This window comes from Lithobates pipiens, unplaced genomic scaffold, assembly GCF_037356315.1.
Source record: "Lithobates pipiens isolate NorthernLeopardFrog02 unplaced genomic scaffold, aLitPip1_a1.2 Scaffold_13, whole genome shotgun sequence".
In the NCBI taxonomy this organism is placed as follows: Eukaryota; Metazoa; Chordata; class Amphibia; order Anura; family Ranidae; genus Lithobates; species Lithobates pipiens.
This window is the reverse complement of record NW_027507718.1, coordinates 167,964,944-167,980,529: the sequence shown is the minus strand read 5'-3', so window position 1 is coordinate 167,980,529 and position 15,586 is coordinate 167,964,944. Positions and strand designations below refer to the sequence as shown.

The following is a 15,586-nucleotide window of genomic DNA, read 5'->3' as shown; positions in this document are numbered from 1 at the left end:
AACTGAAATCTAGTGGAACCGATTGCCTTCAGAAGTCACCTAATTAGTAAATAGAGTGCACCTGTGTCTAATTTAATTTCAGTATAAATACAGTTGTGTGAAGCCCTCAGAGGTTTGTTAGAGAACCTTAGTGAACAAACAGCATCATGAAGGTCAAGGAACCTCCCCAGACATCTCAAGGGTAGAGTTGTGGAGAAGTTTAAAGCAGGGTTTGGTTATATAATAATATCCAAAGCTTTTAACATGTCAAGGAGCACTGTTCAATCCATAATTTGAGTATGGCACAACAGCAAACCTACCAAGACATGGCCGTCCACCTACCTGACAGGCTGGGCATGGAGAGCATTAATCAGAGAAGCAGCCAAGAGGCCCATAGTAACTCTGGAGGAGCTGCAGAGATCCACAGCTCAGGTGGGAGAATCTGTCCAATCTGACAACTATTAGTCGTGCGCTCCATAAATCTGGCTTTTATGGAAGAGTGGCAAGAAAAAAAAACAAACGTAAGAAGTCCCGTTTGAAGTTTGAGAAGCAATGTGGAAGAAGGTGCTCTGGTCAGATGAGACCAAAGGTGAACTTTTTGGCCTAAAAGCAAAATGCTATGTGTGGCGGAAAACGAAAGCCTCGTACACACGATCATATTTTTGGCAGGGAATTGTCTAACGACAGACTGTTTGCCTAAAATCTGACCGTTAGTACGCTCCATAAGACAATTGTTGTCCAACTTTCTGCCAACAAATGTTGAATGGTAGGCTAGTAAATTTTCGACAGACAATGGTCTGTTGTCAGATTTTCCTATTGTGTGTACACAAGTTTGTCACACAAGTCAAAAGTACAAACACACATGCTCGGAATCAATGCTCACCAAACACAACATTAGCAGAGAGTGCCCAAAAGGGTGGCACTCGAGCTGAAATTCTTTGTAGTACGTCACTAAGTTCGTGTTTGTTGGCCAACAATTGTTTACCGTTTTGTACGGAATACAAGTTCCATAGCACAAGCCCTTCTGACAAGTCTGATGCTTTGTTGGCCAGCAATCTGATCATGTGCACGAGGCTTTACACTGCACATCACTCTGAATACAGCATCCCCACCGTGAAACATGGTGGTGGCAGCATCATGTTGTGGGGATGCTTTTCTTCAGCAGGGACAGGGAAGCTGGTCAGAGTCGATGGGACAGCCCCCCACTTCAGTGGAGAGGGGTTCTGTTTGGAGGGTCACCTGAACCATGTATCGGTAAGTACAGTTCCCCTTTCCCCCTTTGTGCGGTATGGGGTGGAAGCGGGTACCCTCCAGGGATGGTCGGATGTGCCTGCAGGATCCCTCCTCTCATCCTAAAGTCCCCTGGTTAAACTGGGCTTACCCCCACGGATTGGTGGGAGTCCCAGGGCAGGCAGCAGAGACCCCTGGTTTTCCCTTGCCATTTCCCGTCTGGGTGGAGTGTGTCCTGCCCCGGCGGTATGGGGGGGGGGGTTCCAGTACAGAGGGTGCAGCGGTGACCCCTAGGTGCATGACCTGCTGTGTGTGTGTGTGCAGTGTGAGGTAGTGTGCAGTTTGGGGGTCCCAGTGCAGAGGCGACGGCAATGTTCACCTTGCCTGGTGGTACAGTACCTTTTTGGATGGGGGGTCCCCTTGCAGAGGGTGCAGCAATGTGGAAGGCACAGAGGATCCTGGCAGTATGCTTCAGCATGTTAAACAGCCCGCGGCCATTTTTGGGTGGTCTGCTGACATCACGGCTTGGTCTGACTGGTCTCCGGCTGAGGGCCATGTTTGTGTAGCCAATGTGGTCACAGCGGCCATTTTCTGATGGTCTGGCTGGTCTCCAGCTGGCGGATGTGTTTGTGTAGCCGATGTAAGGCGGCCATTTTTCGTTAGTCTAGTGAGACATGAGAGACGGGCAGAACCTCGTGGAGATGCCAGAGCTCCTCCTCTTTCTCCCCTATGCTTCTCAGCCTGTCCCGGGATATAAATAATGGACGCCAACATTGGTGTTGCTGGGTCTGAATTGCGGCACGCCTCCGTTTGGTAGAGTCTTTGGGGGGTTCTTGTGTATCTCCCTCTCTGCTGATAGGTACCCTGGCCATTGAGATGTGCCTTAGTGGTGCCACAGTTACTTTGTACTACATGATCTTCTTCCTTATGGAGCCTCAGGGTTGCATCTCACCCACTGATCCCCTCTTGGAGGTGGGCAGGTCCCTCAGAACCCCAGCTTCCCATGGTTGCGATCCTTGAGTCATTAGTATCCCGGGTGGAAGTAGCGCATGGGCAAAGACACGGGAAGAAGCGTCCCCCGCCTTCCCCTGCTCAGTCTGTGTAATCTGATTCTGAGCCTTATGCCTCTGGGGATGTGGCCTGTGTAGGGGGGTTTAATATCTCGCCCCCTGACCCTTCCGATTAGTGCTGTGGTCTCAACAGCGAGTGAAAAAGCCTGGTGGACGCACTTGTTACTGCGGTGTGGGAGACCCTAAAGATGGAGGATGTGACTGACAGGGCCGTGTCCTTTGGTACGCATAAATCAGCTCGCACACCAAGGGTGTTTCCTTATCTGCCTTATTTTAAGTGGTCTACCTATAAGGAACGGGAACAACCAAAATAACCTTGTGTGGTCCCCAAACGTTTCTCAATATGCTACCCCTTTCAAGAATCACTTTTTTAAAAAAAAATGGACTACCCCACCAGTGGTGGACCCTCCTGTTTCCAGGTTGAATAAAGCAACCATGATCCCAGTAGAGGAATCCCCTTCCTTTAAGGGCCCGGCTGACAGGAAATGGAGGCTGTGGCACGCAGCATGTTTACAATGGCTGGGTCAGCATTGCATCCAGTCTTGGCCTTGGCCCTAGTGTCACAGACCTTAACTGAATGGGCCAAGCTTTTGTGCCAGGGTCTGGGTAGTGAGCAGGTTCCTGCTGCTTATGTTGATTTAGTGGACCAGTTGGTCCATGGGCTACAGTATATTTGTGATGCAACTCCTGTGCTGTCCAAGCTTTCTATTTCAGCAGGGGTGATTAGACGTGTGCTGTGGCTTAAGAATTGGTCGGCAGACCAAGCCTCTAAAAAGGAAAAGCTCTCATTGCCCCTATTTGTGACTACCCTGGATGACATCATTAAGGGTATCACAGGGGGAAAGAGTACCTTCCTGCCTCAATCTAGGAAAGGGGAGCATCTTCATCGCAGATGGGGGCCTTCCTTCTTGGCTCATAGGAAATTCCGGGGCGGCAGATAAAGGAAAAGGATCTCTCAAGTCTTCCCCGGGAAGTTCCAAGTAATCTTGGTCTGGTAAAGCCTAGAGCAGGCGCTTCTCTGGATTCACTGACAAGATTCCTTCAGCATGAAGGTCTGCCCTCACCCATTTGTGATTTGGATGACATGTAGGGGGTGCTAGCTAGCAAAAATTATCAACGTGATTAATTCCACTCTCATTAACAATCAATATTTGCCACTCTTCAACAAATATCATCTGAAAAAATACCCATAATAAATTCACCATATATAAAAATATAAAACAAACTCGCACACTACATGTGATAAAACCCCAGTGACAGCAATTATTACAAAAACTATAATATTAAAGTCCTTGTGATCCAAACTGTCCCAATTGGTAACTCCTTTTAAACGTGATGTGATTGCCACACATAAAACGATGACAGATCTTTGGTGTAGAAAATTATGACCACAACCTTCCACGTGATCCTTCACCACAGCCTTGATAATCCACACCCAATAAGTGACTGTAATATAATACAGCTTACCAGATTTTTTGACCACTTTACTGAAAAAGTTAGTCAATAATTGCCTCTGCATGATTGTGCCTGCTCACATGCATTTGACCTGTAGATAGTTTAAACCTTCCTCCTCACAGACAAGTACGTAAGTGCGGTATATGGAAAACCGATAGAGAGCCTCCATAGCGTAAATCAATTTTATTGAAATTTAAAAGTGCCTTTCCCGTGGCACTGGGATTGCTGGCGTTTTTTAGGGCAAGCTGCAATACAGAGAGTGGCCACACTATCTACTGCAGATGGCGTACGTTCCACACACTCTCACCGTTAGCCAGGAGGAGCCGGATATCCTGCGTGACCTTGCACTGCCTCCGATGTATGTTTCGCTAGTATAACGTCTTCAGGGGGCGTCTTCGCTGGTTTCCAGATTCATGGAGCGTCAAGGGGGTCCACAAATGAAACCTTTTGGGGGTACCAAAGGAGGGATACAGAATTTGTCGACTTCGGGGGGCCCTGTGTCTCCTTGTGTGGGTATAATTCATGTAAAGGTTCGGGTGACGTCCGAACTACCCAAGGTCCCCTCTCTAGCTCCGTCCAGGAAATTGGGCTACCCGGGTCTGACTCTGGAGTGAATGCTGACCAGGTTAGTAGTTTTTCTTCTCAAACGTCGACCCCTTTCGCAGGTTCAGCTCAATGGGAAGTAACTGAGGCTTGTGGCAACATCCTAAGTTCCTCTGGTAGATGCCGTAGTCATCCTAGTGTCACTTTGGGGCCAAAGCCTTTCTCTTCTGCAGTGCCTGCGAAGGACCGAGGGCATAAATCTTCCAGTGGCTGTGAACTTCCCTTGGAAGCTACCTCTAAAAGAGGACCAGTTGTATCGAGGGCTGAGCTTCCATTCTGCTTTACAGTAACTGGTCTAACCATTGAAAGCCAAGTAGTGAGAGCTAGAAGTCTGACGGGATCAGTGATCCCTACTATGGTGAAGGAGAGGAAGTCAACTTCTAGTAAGAAATACCATTGTACGGGGAAAGCGTACATTTCTTGGTGTGAGTCGGTTGGCGTTCATCCTCGATCCTTTTCTGTGGCTCGGCTTCACTTTTCTTCAACGGGGCATTGAGCAGAAGTTGGCTTTGAGCACCATCAAGGGCCAGGTGTCTGCCTTCTTTCATCGACCCCTAGCCACTCACTCTTTAGTTTTTACCTTCATTCAAAGAGTCCGGCATGTGGCTCCACCAGTAAGCTCTTTTGCCGCAATGGGATTTAAACTTGGTGCTATCGGTTCTCCAGAAACCTCAGTTGAAGCAAAAGAGACAATGGGATTTTTGTACTCATCGTAAAATACATTTCTCTTGAGTTCGACGGACACAGCGCCCACCCCTCTATGGAGTTTTTAATACATCTATTTACTGCATGCTACTAAACTGAATACCTAGAGCAGGGAGGGAGTGTCTTGCCTACAGTCAAGCATGGTGATGGGAGTGTCATGGTCTGGGGCTGCATGAGTGCTGCTGGCACTGGGGAGCTACAGCTCATTGAGGGAACCATGAACTCATTTTTGTTGCCAACCATTTAGACATTAATGGCTGTGTGTTATTTTGAGGGGACAGCAAATTTACACTGTTATACAAGCTTTAAATTAACTACTTTACATTGTAGCAAAGTGTCATTTCTTCAGTGTTGTCACATAAAAAGATATAACTAAATATTTACAAAAATGAGGGGTGTACTCACTTTTGTGCGATACTGTGTGTATGCATGCATATGTGTGTGTGTGTGTATATGTATATATGTATATATGTATATATGTATATGTATATATATATATATATATATATATATATATATATATATATATATATATATATATAAAATGTGTGTAATATATATATATATATATATATATATAAAATGTGTGTAATATATATATATATATATATATATATAAAATGTGTGTAATATATATATATATATATATATATATATATATATATATATATATATATATATATATATAATACATACACACTCCTAAAAGTGAGTACACACCTCACAGGTTTGTGAATATTTTCTTATATCTTTTCATGTCACAACACTGAAGAAATGACATTTTGCTGTAGTGTAAAGTAGTGTACAGCTTGTATAACAGTGTAAATTTGCTGTCCTCTCAAAATAACTCAACACAGCCATTAATGTCTAAACCGCTGGCAACAAAAGTGAGTTCATGGTTCCCTCAATGAACTGTAGCTCCCCAGTGCCAGCAGCACTCATGCAGCCCCAGACCATGATACTCCCATCGCCATGCTTGACTGTAAGCAAGACACTCACTCCCTGCTCTAGGTATTCAGTTTAGTAGCAAGCAGTAAATAGACATATCAAAAACTCCATAGAGGGGTGGGCGCTGTGTCTGTCGAACTCAGAGAAATGTATTTTACGGTGAGTACAAAAATCCCATTTTCTTTCACTTCAACTGAGGTTGAAAGTGAAAGAGTGTGAAAATGTCCAAATTGGGCCCAAAGTGTCAATATTGTGTGTGGCCACCATTATTTTCCAGCACTGCCTTAACCCTCTTGGGCATGGAGTTCACAGGTTGCCACTGGAGTCCTCTTCCACTCCTCCATGACGACATCACAGAGCTGGTGGTTGTTAGAGACCTTGCACTCCTCCACCTTCCATTTGAGTATGCCCCACAGATGCTCAATAGGGTTTAGTTCTGGAGACATGCTTGGCCAGTGCATCACTTTTACCCTCAGATTTTTTAGCAAGGCAGTGGTCGTCTTGGAGGTGTGTTTGGGGTTGTTATCATGCTGGATTACTGCCCTGCGGCCCAGTCTCCAAAGGGAGGGGGATCATGCTCTACTTTAGTATGTCACAGTACATGTTGGCATTCATGGTGCCCTCAATGATCTGTAGCTCCCCAGTTCCGGCAGCACTCATGCAGTCTGAGACCATGACACTCCCACCACCATGCTTGACTGTAGCAAGAAACACTTGTCTTTGTACTCCTCACCTGGTTGCCGCCAGACACACTTGATACCATCTGAACAAAATAAGTTTATCTTGGTCTCATCAGACCACAGGACACGGTTCCAGTAATCCTAATCCTTTTAGTCTGCTTGTGTTCAGCAAACTTTCCGGGCTTTCTTGTGCATCATCTTTAGAAGAGGCTTCCTTCTGGGATGACAGCCATGCAGACCAATTTGATGCAGTGTGCGGCGTGTGGTCTGAGCACTGACATGCTAACTTGCCACCAGTTGCCCCACCCAACCCCTACCCTGCCCCACCCCTAATTCCGCCCCTAAACATGCCCTCATAAATTATCTTGAAAATGACACTTAAATGTTTTATGCAGAATTAAGTTATAAAAGTAAATATTAACGACTTTATCCATGCTCATGAATGCAGCATCACCTTGTCCACCATGCAGGGGAACAGAGGAGAGGAAAACTCCATGCCAGTTGGATGATCAAAGCGCCAAAGAACATCACTCATTTAATTTCAATAGCAGTGTGTTTCCGCTGCTCGGTGTCACTTACAGCCCCACCCCCAGTCACTCGTCCCGGGCTGTCTAGCAAAGTCTTGGGACCAGGGGGCGGGGCTGTGTGTGACAAGAAGTGTGGGAAACACTCTGCTATTGAAATGGAAGCCGCGAGTGATGTTCCTCACGCCCTGATGATCCGGCCGCCTGCTCTCCCCTCTTCCCCTCCATGAGCGCTGGGAGAAGGACTCCCATACAACTCGCCTGCCGGGCGGTGCCCCCCCCCCCCAAATGCAAGCAGTAGAATTTTGGAGGGATATATAAATTCATGATCGGAAGCACATATCCAACATTCCCAGAATACTGGAGTTTTTTGACAGAGCACATATTCATACATGTTTTAAGTTCTTGCAAGAGTAATGTAGGCTTCTTCCCACTTCTAGTAGAGGTTTGTTTAGCTGCTATAAAAAAGGAAGGTGGCAAGCTTTTGCCAGGGGTAGGGGGTGTAGAAGAGCTATTCTAGGGTTTAGAATATCTAGAAAGATAGTGAACTCTGAAGTAGTTTTTAAGTCTCATTTGCTGACATTGGCTGCCTCAGTGGCAGCCTAATGGAATAGTAGCAAAAAAAAGCCAATGCTAAATGAAATGCCTCTAAAATCTCACTTAGTTTTGACAGAAGGCACAAAGGTGAATATGAAGTTAGTTGGGCCAAGTTCATGGTGTTGAAGCTTTTGGCAATTGGCCTAAATGTTGTTTTTTCTTTTTTTTTCTTTTTTTTTCATGTAAGCCAAACTCTGCTCATCATCCTACATAATCACACTATCCCCTTTGGGAAGCGTGGTGGGGATGCTTCCTTGCAGCAGGCTCCCAGAAGGTTAATGAGTAAAGGGTAGAATAAATGGAGCAAATTACTAGTAGAAATCCTGATGCAATCTGCTACAAGCCTGAGGTTTGGGACAAAAAACAATTCTCTTTCAGCTTGACAGTGCATATAGCCTAAAGGCATATAGCCTAAAGTAAAAACAATGTTAAAAACAAGACTTGATAGTGTCCAGGGTCGGGGTCTATATTTTGGTTCAGCGAAAAATGTATGGTTGGATCTCAAAAAGGCTGTTCTTATAAACATTCTCATTGACTTGACAGAGCTGAACCATTTCCAGATGTGCAAGGCCTGTCTTATGCAATCAGTTATTTTGTGTTTTTTATTTTTATTTTTATTGTAAGTCATTTAAATCGCATATATTTGTTTTTACTTTAAAGATTCTATTTATATTGATCAGGGATAAATAATATCCACAGATTTTCAATCACAAAATATGAATGCTCTTTATTGACACTGTACGTACAATATGTATAATATACTCAAGTTTCAAAATTAATGAAAGATATGTTGAAGGCTGGCAAAATGAAAGTATAGTATAAAGTATAGCTATACTGCTTTTTGACATTTTTTATTTTTAATTATGCCAGAAGTATTGGCAGTTGGGGTATGGTTGCATTGAACAATATAGGTACTTTTTGTTCCTTGTATTTTATTAGCTGATTTTCTCAAACCTATTCCTAGTGTCATTTTTTTATTTATTTTAGGTTTTCTGGTGTTACTGAAGAAGATCTCGAAAACACACAAATAACTCTTCGAGATGTTCAAGCAGTTTTACTCTGCATGTTCAGCTGTGACACTATATTATTAGGTCATAGCTTGGAAAGTGACCTTTTTGCACTTAAGGTAATATATTATTTCTGTCATTCGGGGATTAAATAAATAGAAACTGGTTTAAATGTGAAAATATTTATAGACAGGGAGTTAAGAGATTGAAAACTCTGATAAATTGGAAGGTAGAGAAACCACTGGCATAACCTAGCATAGTTGACACCTGGGACCAATTATTTTATTTTATCATTTGTTCATAGGGGACATACATTCAGAGATGTAGGGTTATGCAGCTTCCTTCAGGAGATTGGTTGCCAGTGTCCAATCAGATAAATGTAAAAAGCAAAGGTACATCTATAGTTGAGGTGTAAAAAAAAAAATAACTCAATGGCAAATTGAATGCAAAAGCTAAGAGGAAAAATTACACTTACTGCCGTCACTGCAATAGCACTGACAGCTCTCTGAAAAACAATCAGTGAAACTCAGGAGAGCAGTGCTACCTGACAGCTCCCTGTGGTTGGTGGGGCTGTCAGTATGGGCTGGTGATGCAATGTGTATCCTTCAGGCTGTGCAGCAGTCCTGTGATAGAATTAGAAGGTAACGGAGCAGGAGAATGTGAAATGAGATCCTTCAGGGTAGCAGGGGTAATGTTTTGTAAACAAGAGGCAACTAATTTCAGAGACCAACCTCCTTTCTCAAGCCTAATCGGTGTTAAGGGAATCTGTGGTTTTAAATGTTCAGCAGCGGGAGCAAAGGAGAGGGGCTGGAAACTTTAACCACCTCAGCTCCAGAAGGTTTTACCCCCTTCATAACCAGGGCATATTTTGATATTCAGCACTGCGCTACTACGGTAACTGGTAATTGGGTGGTAATGCAACACTTTACACAAAATAATTTTTTTTTCATACAAATTGCTTTCTTTTGCTGCTATTCGATCACCACTGGCCTTCTTTTTTATTTTTTTATTTTTTTTTTGTGATATATAACCGAAAAAAAAAAAAAAACCCTATATTTTCTACTTTTTGTTATAACACGTATCCAATAAAAAATGCATCAGAAATTTAGGCCAAAATATATTCTGCTACATGTTTTTGTTAAAAAAAAAAAAAAAATCCCAATATGTGTATATTGGTTTCTGTAAAAGTATGTATGTGTGTGTATATATATATATATGTGTGTGTGTGTGTGTGTGTGTGTGTGTGTGTGTATATATATATATATATATATATATATATATATATATATATATATATATATACACACAGTCCATACAGTTTTTTTTTTTTTTTTTTTTTTTTTTCTTCATCAGATTAATTCAGTGTGACCATAGTAACACCGTACTATTCTTGAGGGAATGAGCAGAGTTGTTTTTTTTTTTTTTTCTTTCACTTTGCTGCTACAATGATCATTGTACAGCTATGTTTTGAATGGGTTACATGCATAACAGCTGTGATTACTAAGATATGTGATTGGCTACAGTTAATCACATGATACAGGGTGCTGTGATTGGCTGAGGTACAATGTGATCGCTGTGGTCCAAACACAGCTGGTTTGAACGAAATGCATTCATAGCTGCTTTGTTGACATTGTGATCATGTAAACACTTCAGTTGCAGGAATGGAGCAGGCTGTATGATGTACATGTATGTGATCCAGCCTGCCTGTGCCGGCCACTAGCAGTAACAGTACTGTGGGTGGTCGGCAAGTGGTTACTTTTTTTGCAAAATATTCAACTAGTAAGTAAAAAGGAGAAGATTTTATTATTATTATTATCATTATTTATTATATTTTTATTACTGGAAAAATGTAAAAAGTAAAGAAAATATCAAAAATGTACTTGGATGAGATATAGAGATACACACAACTAGAGGGTGTAATGAGGCTATTAGAATGAATAAATAAAAATTAAAAAACATTTATAAATTTTACTCTAAGGATGAAGAGGGAAATGCCTTTAAAAATCTTTTTTGAATAACTCCACTTCATCACAAAGTATGTCATCAACCATAAGACAAGTAAAGGACACCTTGAAGAGATGTTTTCCCCATTAATCCCCAAATTTTTAGGCAAGCCCGTATGTGGGCAAAAAATAGCACCTAGTTAGAGAGCTCAACAATACAAACTATGCTACATCATTCTTCAACGGCCTTAGATGCAAGGCCTGTGCTTTGATTATCCATGGAACTACCACATTTTTGAATAACCTTCGAAAAATGTACCCCATCAGACAATTATTTTCTCAACAGAGCACAAACATTACCTTGCTGTTTCCAAAACCCATATCGGTGCCGATACTAAGCATTTGCACAAGAACTTGTGATCTGGGCTGAAATCTCACTGTCAAAACTGTACCGCACATAGCTGGGCATTATGTGTAAAATAAAATTGCATCCAAGAGCAAAATGGGGATTGGTATTTGGTATTGGTGAGTACTTGAAAAATTATCAGTACTTGGTCTTAAAAAAAAAAAACTTGCATCTGTACATCCCTAATTTCCAGATATTTGCAGCCCCCCTCCCTCTACTCCCACTGCTGATCTTGTAAAAACCACAGTTTCCCTGCACACCTATTAAAGATTGAGAGAACACGTTGGCCTCCAAAACACTTTTCCTTGCAACCCCATTACCACCTCTACCCAGAAGGATCTCCGTCCATAATGCTGGCACAGAAAACTTTTTCCCTGCTCCACTGTGGTTTCATTTCACTATGGAACTGCTGTACAAACTGAAGAATACACATCGCATCACTTGCCCAAGTCACAGGGAGCTTACAGATAAAACTGCTTTCCTGGGATTCAGTGATTTATTTTTTTCAGAGATCTGTCTGTACTATTACAGTGACCAGAGTGTCATTTTTTTTTTCTCTCCTAGCTTTTGCAGTCAATTCTCATTTCTGTTGTTTGCATCTGAACTTTATATGTTCCTTTTTGCTTCTTACATTTACCAGGACTTATCCCGGTCCTTTTATATATGGCTGCAAAACGCGCTTCCCTGTACTACTGGGAGCAGGCTTACCCCCCACAGGTCCTGCACCTCCTTGGGAGTGTTCCTTCCTGGTGCTACCACAGTTATCCTCTGGGCATTGAGACACCTTAGCACAGTCAGTTGCACAAGCCACTCCCAAATGCGACCATTTTAGTGCCACAATACTTTTTGAATTCGGTCTCACACTCTATTTGGGCCAGCAAAACATTTGTGCTGTATCTTGCCTCCTGGAGAATGGGCGGTGTCATTTTTGGTGGTGAATGTCCACCTTCTCTTCTCCTTCAGAAGCTCTCCATATGTAGTAGTCTTTCCACAAGGCCTGAGACATTTCTTCCTTGCAGCTGCCTCAAGGTGACCTGGTCACAGATGGCATTAACCTGCTCAACAAGTGGTTCTTGAGTACCCTGCAGGGATTTCCTCACACGCTTACAGGAATCAAAAGTTCAAAATTGGCGCTTCGGTGGGCCACACTAGCTTCCACTAACAACATTGAAAGGGGCAGTAGCTCCTCCCTAAAACAGCAAGATACTGACAGCCTGAATCCCTGTCTCCTGCTAGAGTCCATCCCCCTCCATGGAATAACCTTCTTTTAGCGAGCCTTCCCCCTTTTTTTTTTTTGTGTCCAGAGAACAATTTTCCTCTGCTCTGTTGAAGTTCATGGAAAAGGTCTCGGCTATGATTGCAGTTTTCACAACACGGGCCACAAGCTTCTCCTCCTCCATTGGGTCAGTGTGTGCTTCTGCACAATCTATACGGGATGGGGAAGAGGGCATCATGGATGACATGGTACAAGAAGAGTCTGTGGAAAACACTTCTAAGCTCAGACACCATTTTGGTCTCGGACACAGTTCATGTGCTTCTAGGGCCTCAGAGTACACTGCATCTAAGGCTATGAGCATTGATTCCCGTAAAAGTCCCCTGTCAGTTAAAGCTTTCTTTTTATACTTAGTTATTCTGTCAGAATTGTACAAGGATTGACCTACTCCTGATAGGGCTTTTTACCATTTCCAAGTGCTTTGCTCAACAGTATAGTGGTCTGTTCCTAGGCATTCAACTGCCCTTGGAACAAATGCCTAACGACTCTTTCAAAGCCCTTCATTGCCTTGAAGGTCCCTGCCCTAAAGTCTCTTATTGCAGCTGCATTCATCTGTCAGATGTTGTGTCTGGGCTGCACAGATCAGTTGTGATCAAAGTTCTATCCTCTCAGATCTCACTGGAGCTCATGCCAACAGCCCAACTGTACTGTGTGGGGGAGCTTCTGGACCTTGTGCCTGATTTAAAAATGTTTTGCATGCTTCAACACTTCTCTGGATTTATCAAGGAATTATCAGCGGCAAAAAACATGTTTCTCCTGAACCAAATCCAAAATCCAAATAAGGCTAGGCCATTTACTGATAGCATAGCTTAGTTCCCTCTCCAGGCTAAAGAGAAGAAAAATATAAGTCCTCCATCAGCTCTACATAGCATGGAGAGGATTCTTCCATCCACTCTACATAGGGGAGGGGTCAATCTTCCACTGTGTACTGTGCCAGCGGAGCCAGCTGTCAGAACAGCAGTTACATCTGACAGAATGCAGCCACATTGTAGGTGACATTTTTCTGGCCATTTCCTTCAGTTTTTCAGTGAAGGGATGTGAGACAGGAGGCAGCCAACAAGGTCCCACTCAGCACATTTTGGCCATTTACTCAGGAATAGGTTAACATTTGTACAGTGTACAGCCAGCTACTTTAGAGTCTATAAAGGGCTCCTTCATTTCTCTCAGGCCTCCAGGTCCAGGATTGAGCTTGTACACCCACTACACCATCAGGCTTGTAACCGTAAGGTCTGTAAGCCCCCAGGAAATGCCTTAAAATGAAGGAGCAGAGCAGTTTTTTACTGGCCTTCATGGCCTTGACATCCTAGAACATTTCAGTCTCCTGAGCGGGGTCTATGAGTTTATCCCTCCACCCTCCTCGCTTCAGGCTGTCCCACCGCCTTACAGTTCCATGAAAGCAAGCGGACCTCCAAATCCAAAAGGTTCACTGTTTCAAAAGCCAACTGGAGCATGCATCCCTTTCTGGTTTTAAAGGTCCTCAATTCTGCGGGTGCACGTAGGTCTGCGAGTACCTGTGTATTGTCTTGTTGAGTATTAGTGTTAGGAAGCTAGTTGTTGGGTAATTTGGACAGGGTATACTCCCAATATTCATTAAATGAATAGGTATGATGCCAGGTGGGTGTGGAGAGGCGACTCGTACATCTTACCGGATGTATGCTTTCCTTGATCATCCGATCGAGGGTCAATACTGCTGTGCAAAATGTAAGCACATTGTTTCCCTGGAAGCCCAGATTCTGAATCTGGGGAAGCAACTGTCAGCACTGAGAAGTCCCTCCATACTAAAGGAGAGCCAGGAAAGTACACGGCAGGGGCCAGCACAGAGGCGGGTGGAGACAGAGGTGCAGGCACTAGGAAAGAGTTGATGGGTGACAGGAAGGGTAGACAGGGGAGTGCCAGAGTGGCAGATCCAGGGCTAGAGCATCTCAATAAGTACGCTCCATTGAGTGACATTGGTGAAACCAGTCAGGGACCAGCACTTCTGAAGCTGAGCGACTCTCCTAGCTGCCAGGGGAAGAACTCCTCCAGTAAGAGTGTGGGGGGGGGGGGGTAAAGGAAAGACCTATTCTGGTGGTAGGGGACTCAATTCTTAGGACAGAGGCCAATCTGTAATAAAGACCTGAAGCACCGAACTGTATGTTGTCTACCGGGCACTCGGGTTCAGCACATCACAGATCTTGTGGACAGATTACTGGGAGGGGCTGGGGAAGACCCAGCTGTGATGGTGCATGTTGGCACCAATGACAAAGTCAGAGGCAGATGGAGTGTCCTAAAGAACGATTTTAGGGACTTGGGTGCTAAATTGATGAAAAGGACCTCCAAGGTAGCATTCTCAGGAATACTACTGCTACATCGAGCCACACCAGAAAGTCAGAAGGAGATTAGGGAAGTAAACAAGTGGCTGAAGAGCTGGTATTGTAGGAGGGATTTTGGTTCCTGTAGGACTGGCATTCTTAGTTGACTTCTAAGTTGATAACCAGTACTATAGAAGGGATGGACTGCACCTAAATGAGGAGGGTAAAGATCAGCTGGGAATGAAGATGGCCAAAAAGTTAGAGGGGTTTTTAAACTAGGCGAAGGGGGGAGGGTCCAGAGGTAGAGAGAGCACGGAACATATTCCAGAGGGTAGTATTGGAGGCATTAGTGATGGGTTGACCAAAGCACATAAACCCAAAGTAAATATAGTAGCAAGTCCTAGTTGCAACCTCGGAACACAATAAGAGGATAACATGCGACCGGTCTAAACTGTGTGGCATGATCACCAATCCCAGGAGCCTGGCGGACAAGATGGGTGAACTAGAGATACTGTTGTATAAGGAGGATTTGGATTTTGTGGGAATTTCAGAGACCTGGTTCAACAGCTCTCATGATTGGCTGGCAACCATTCAAGAGTATACCCTTTTTCGCAAGGATAGAGAAGGTAAAAAAAAGGGGAAGGGCTATGCCTATAGAGCAAGAATAATGTATAAGTAAATGTGAGCGATGACATCATTAAGGGAGCTAGGGAGGAGGTGGAATGCTTGTGGGTAGAGCTCCAAAGGGATGACGCTAAGGGGAAAATAATACTGGGAGTATGCTATAGGCCCCCTAACCTGAGGGAGGAAGGGGAGACAGATCTATCACAAATTGGATTAGCAGCAAGGATGGGAAGTGTTATCATAATGGGGGA

General features: G+C 43.7%; 1 protein-coding gene across 2 annotated transcripts in view; it reads left to right on the top strand.

Moving 5' to 3' along the window:
* The window catches only part of REXO1 (RNA exonuclease 1 homolog), a 285,055-nt gene that overhangs the window by 234,188 nt on the left and 35,281 nt on the right, over positions 1–15,586 (top strand). For both annotated transcript variants that reach the window (XM_077475823.1, XM_077475822.1), the window contains exon 14: positions 8,779–8,917. In XM_077475823.1, coding sequence (XP_077331949.1) covers positions 8,779–8,917 — 139 coding nt within the window. The remainder of the gene's footprint in view (positions 1–8,778; positions 8,918–15,586) is intronic.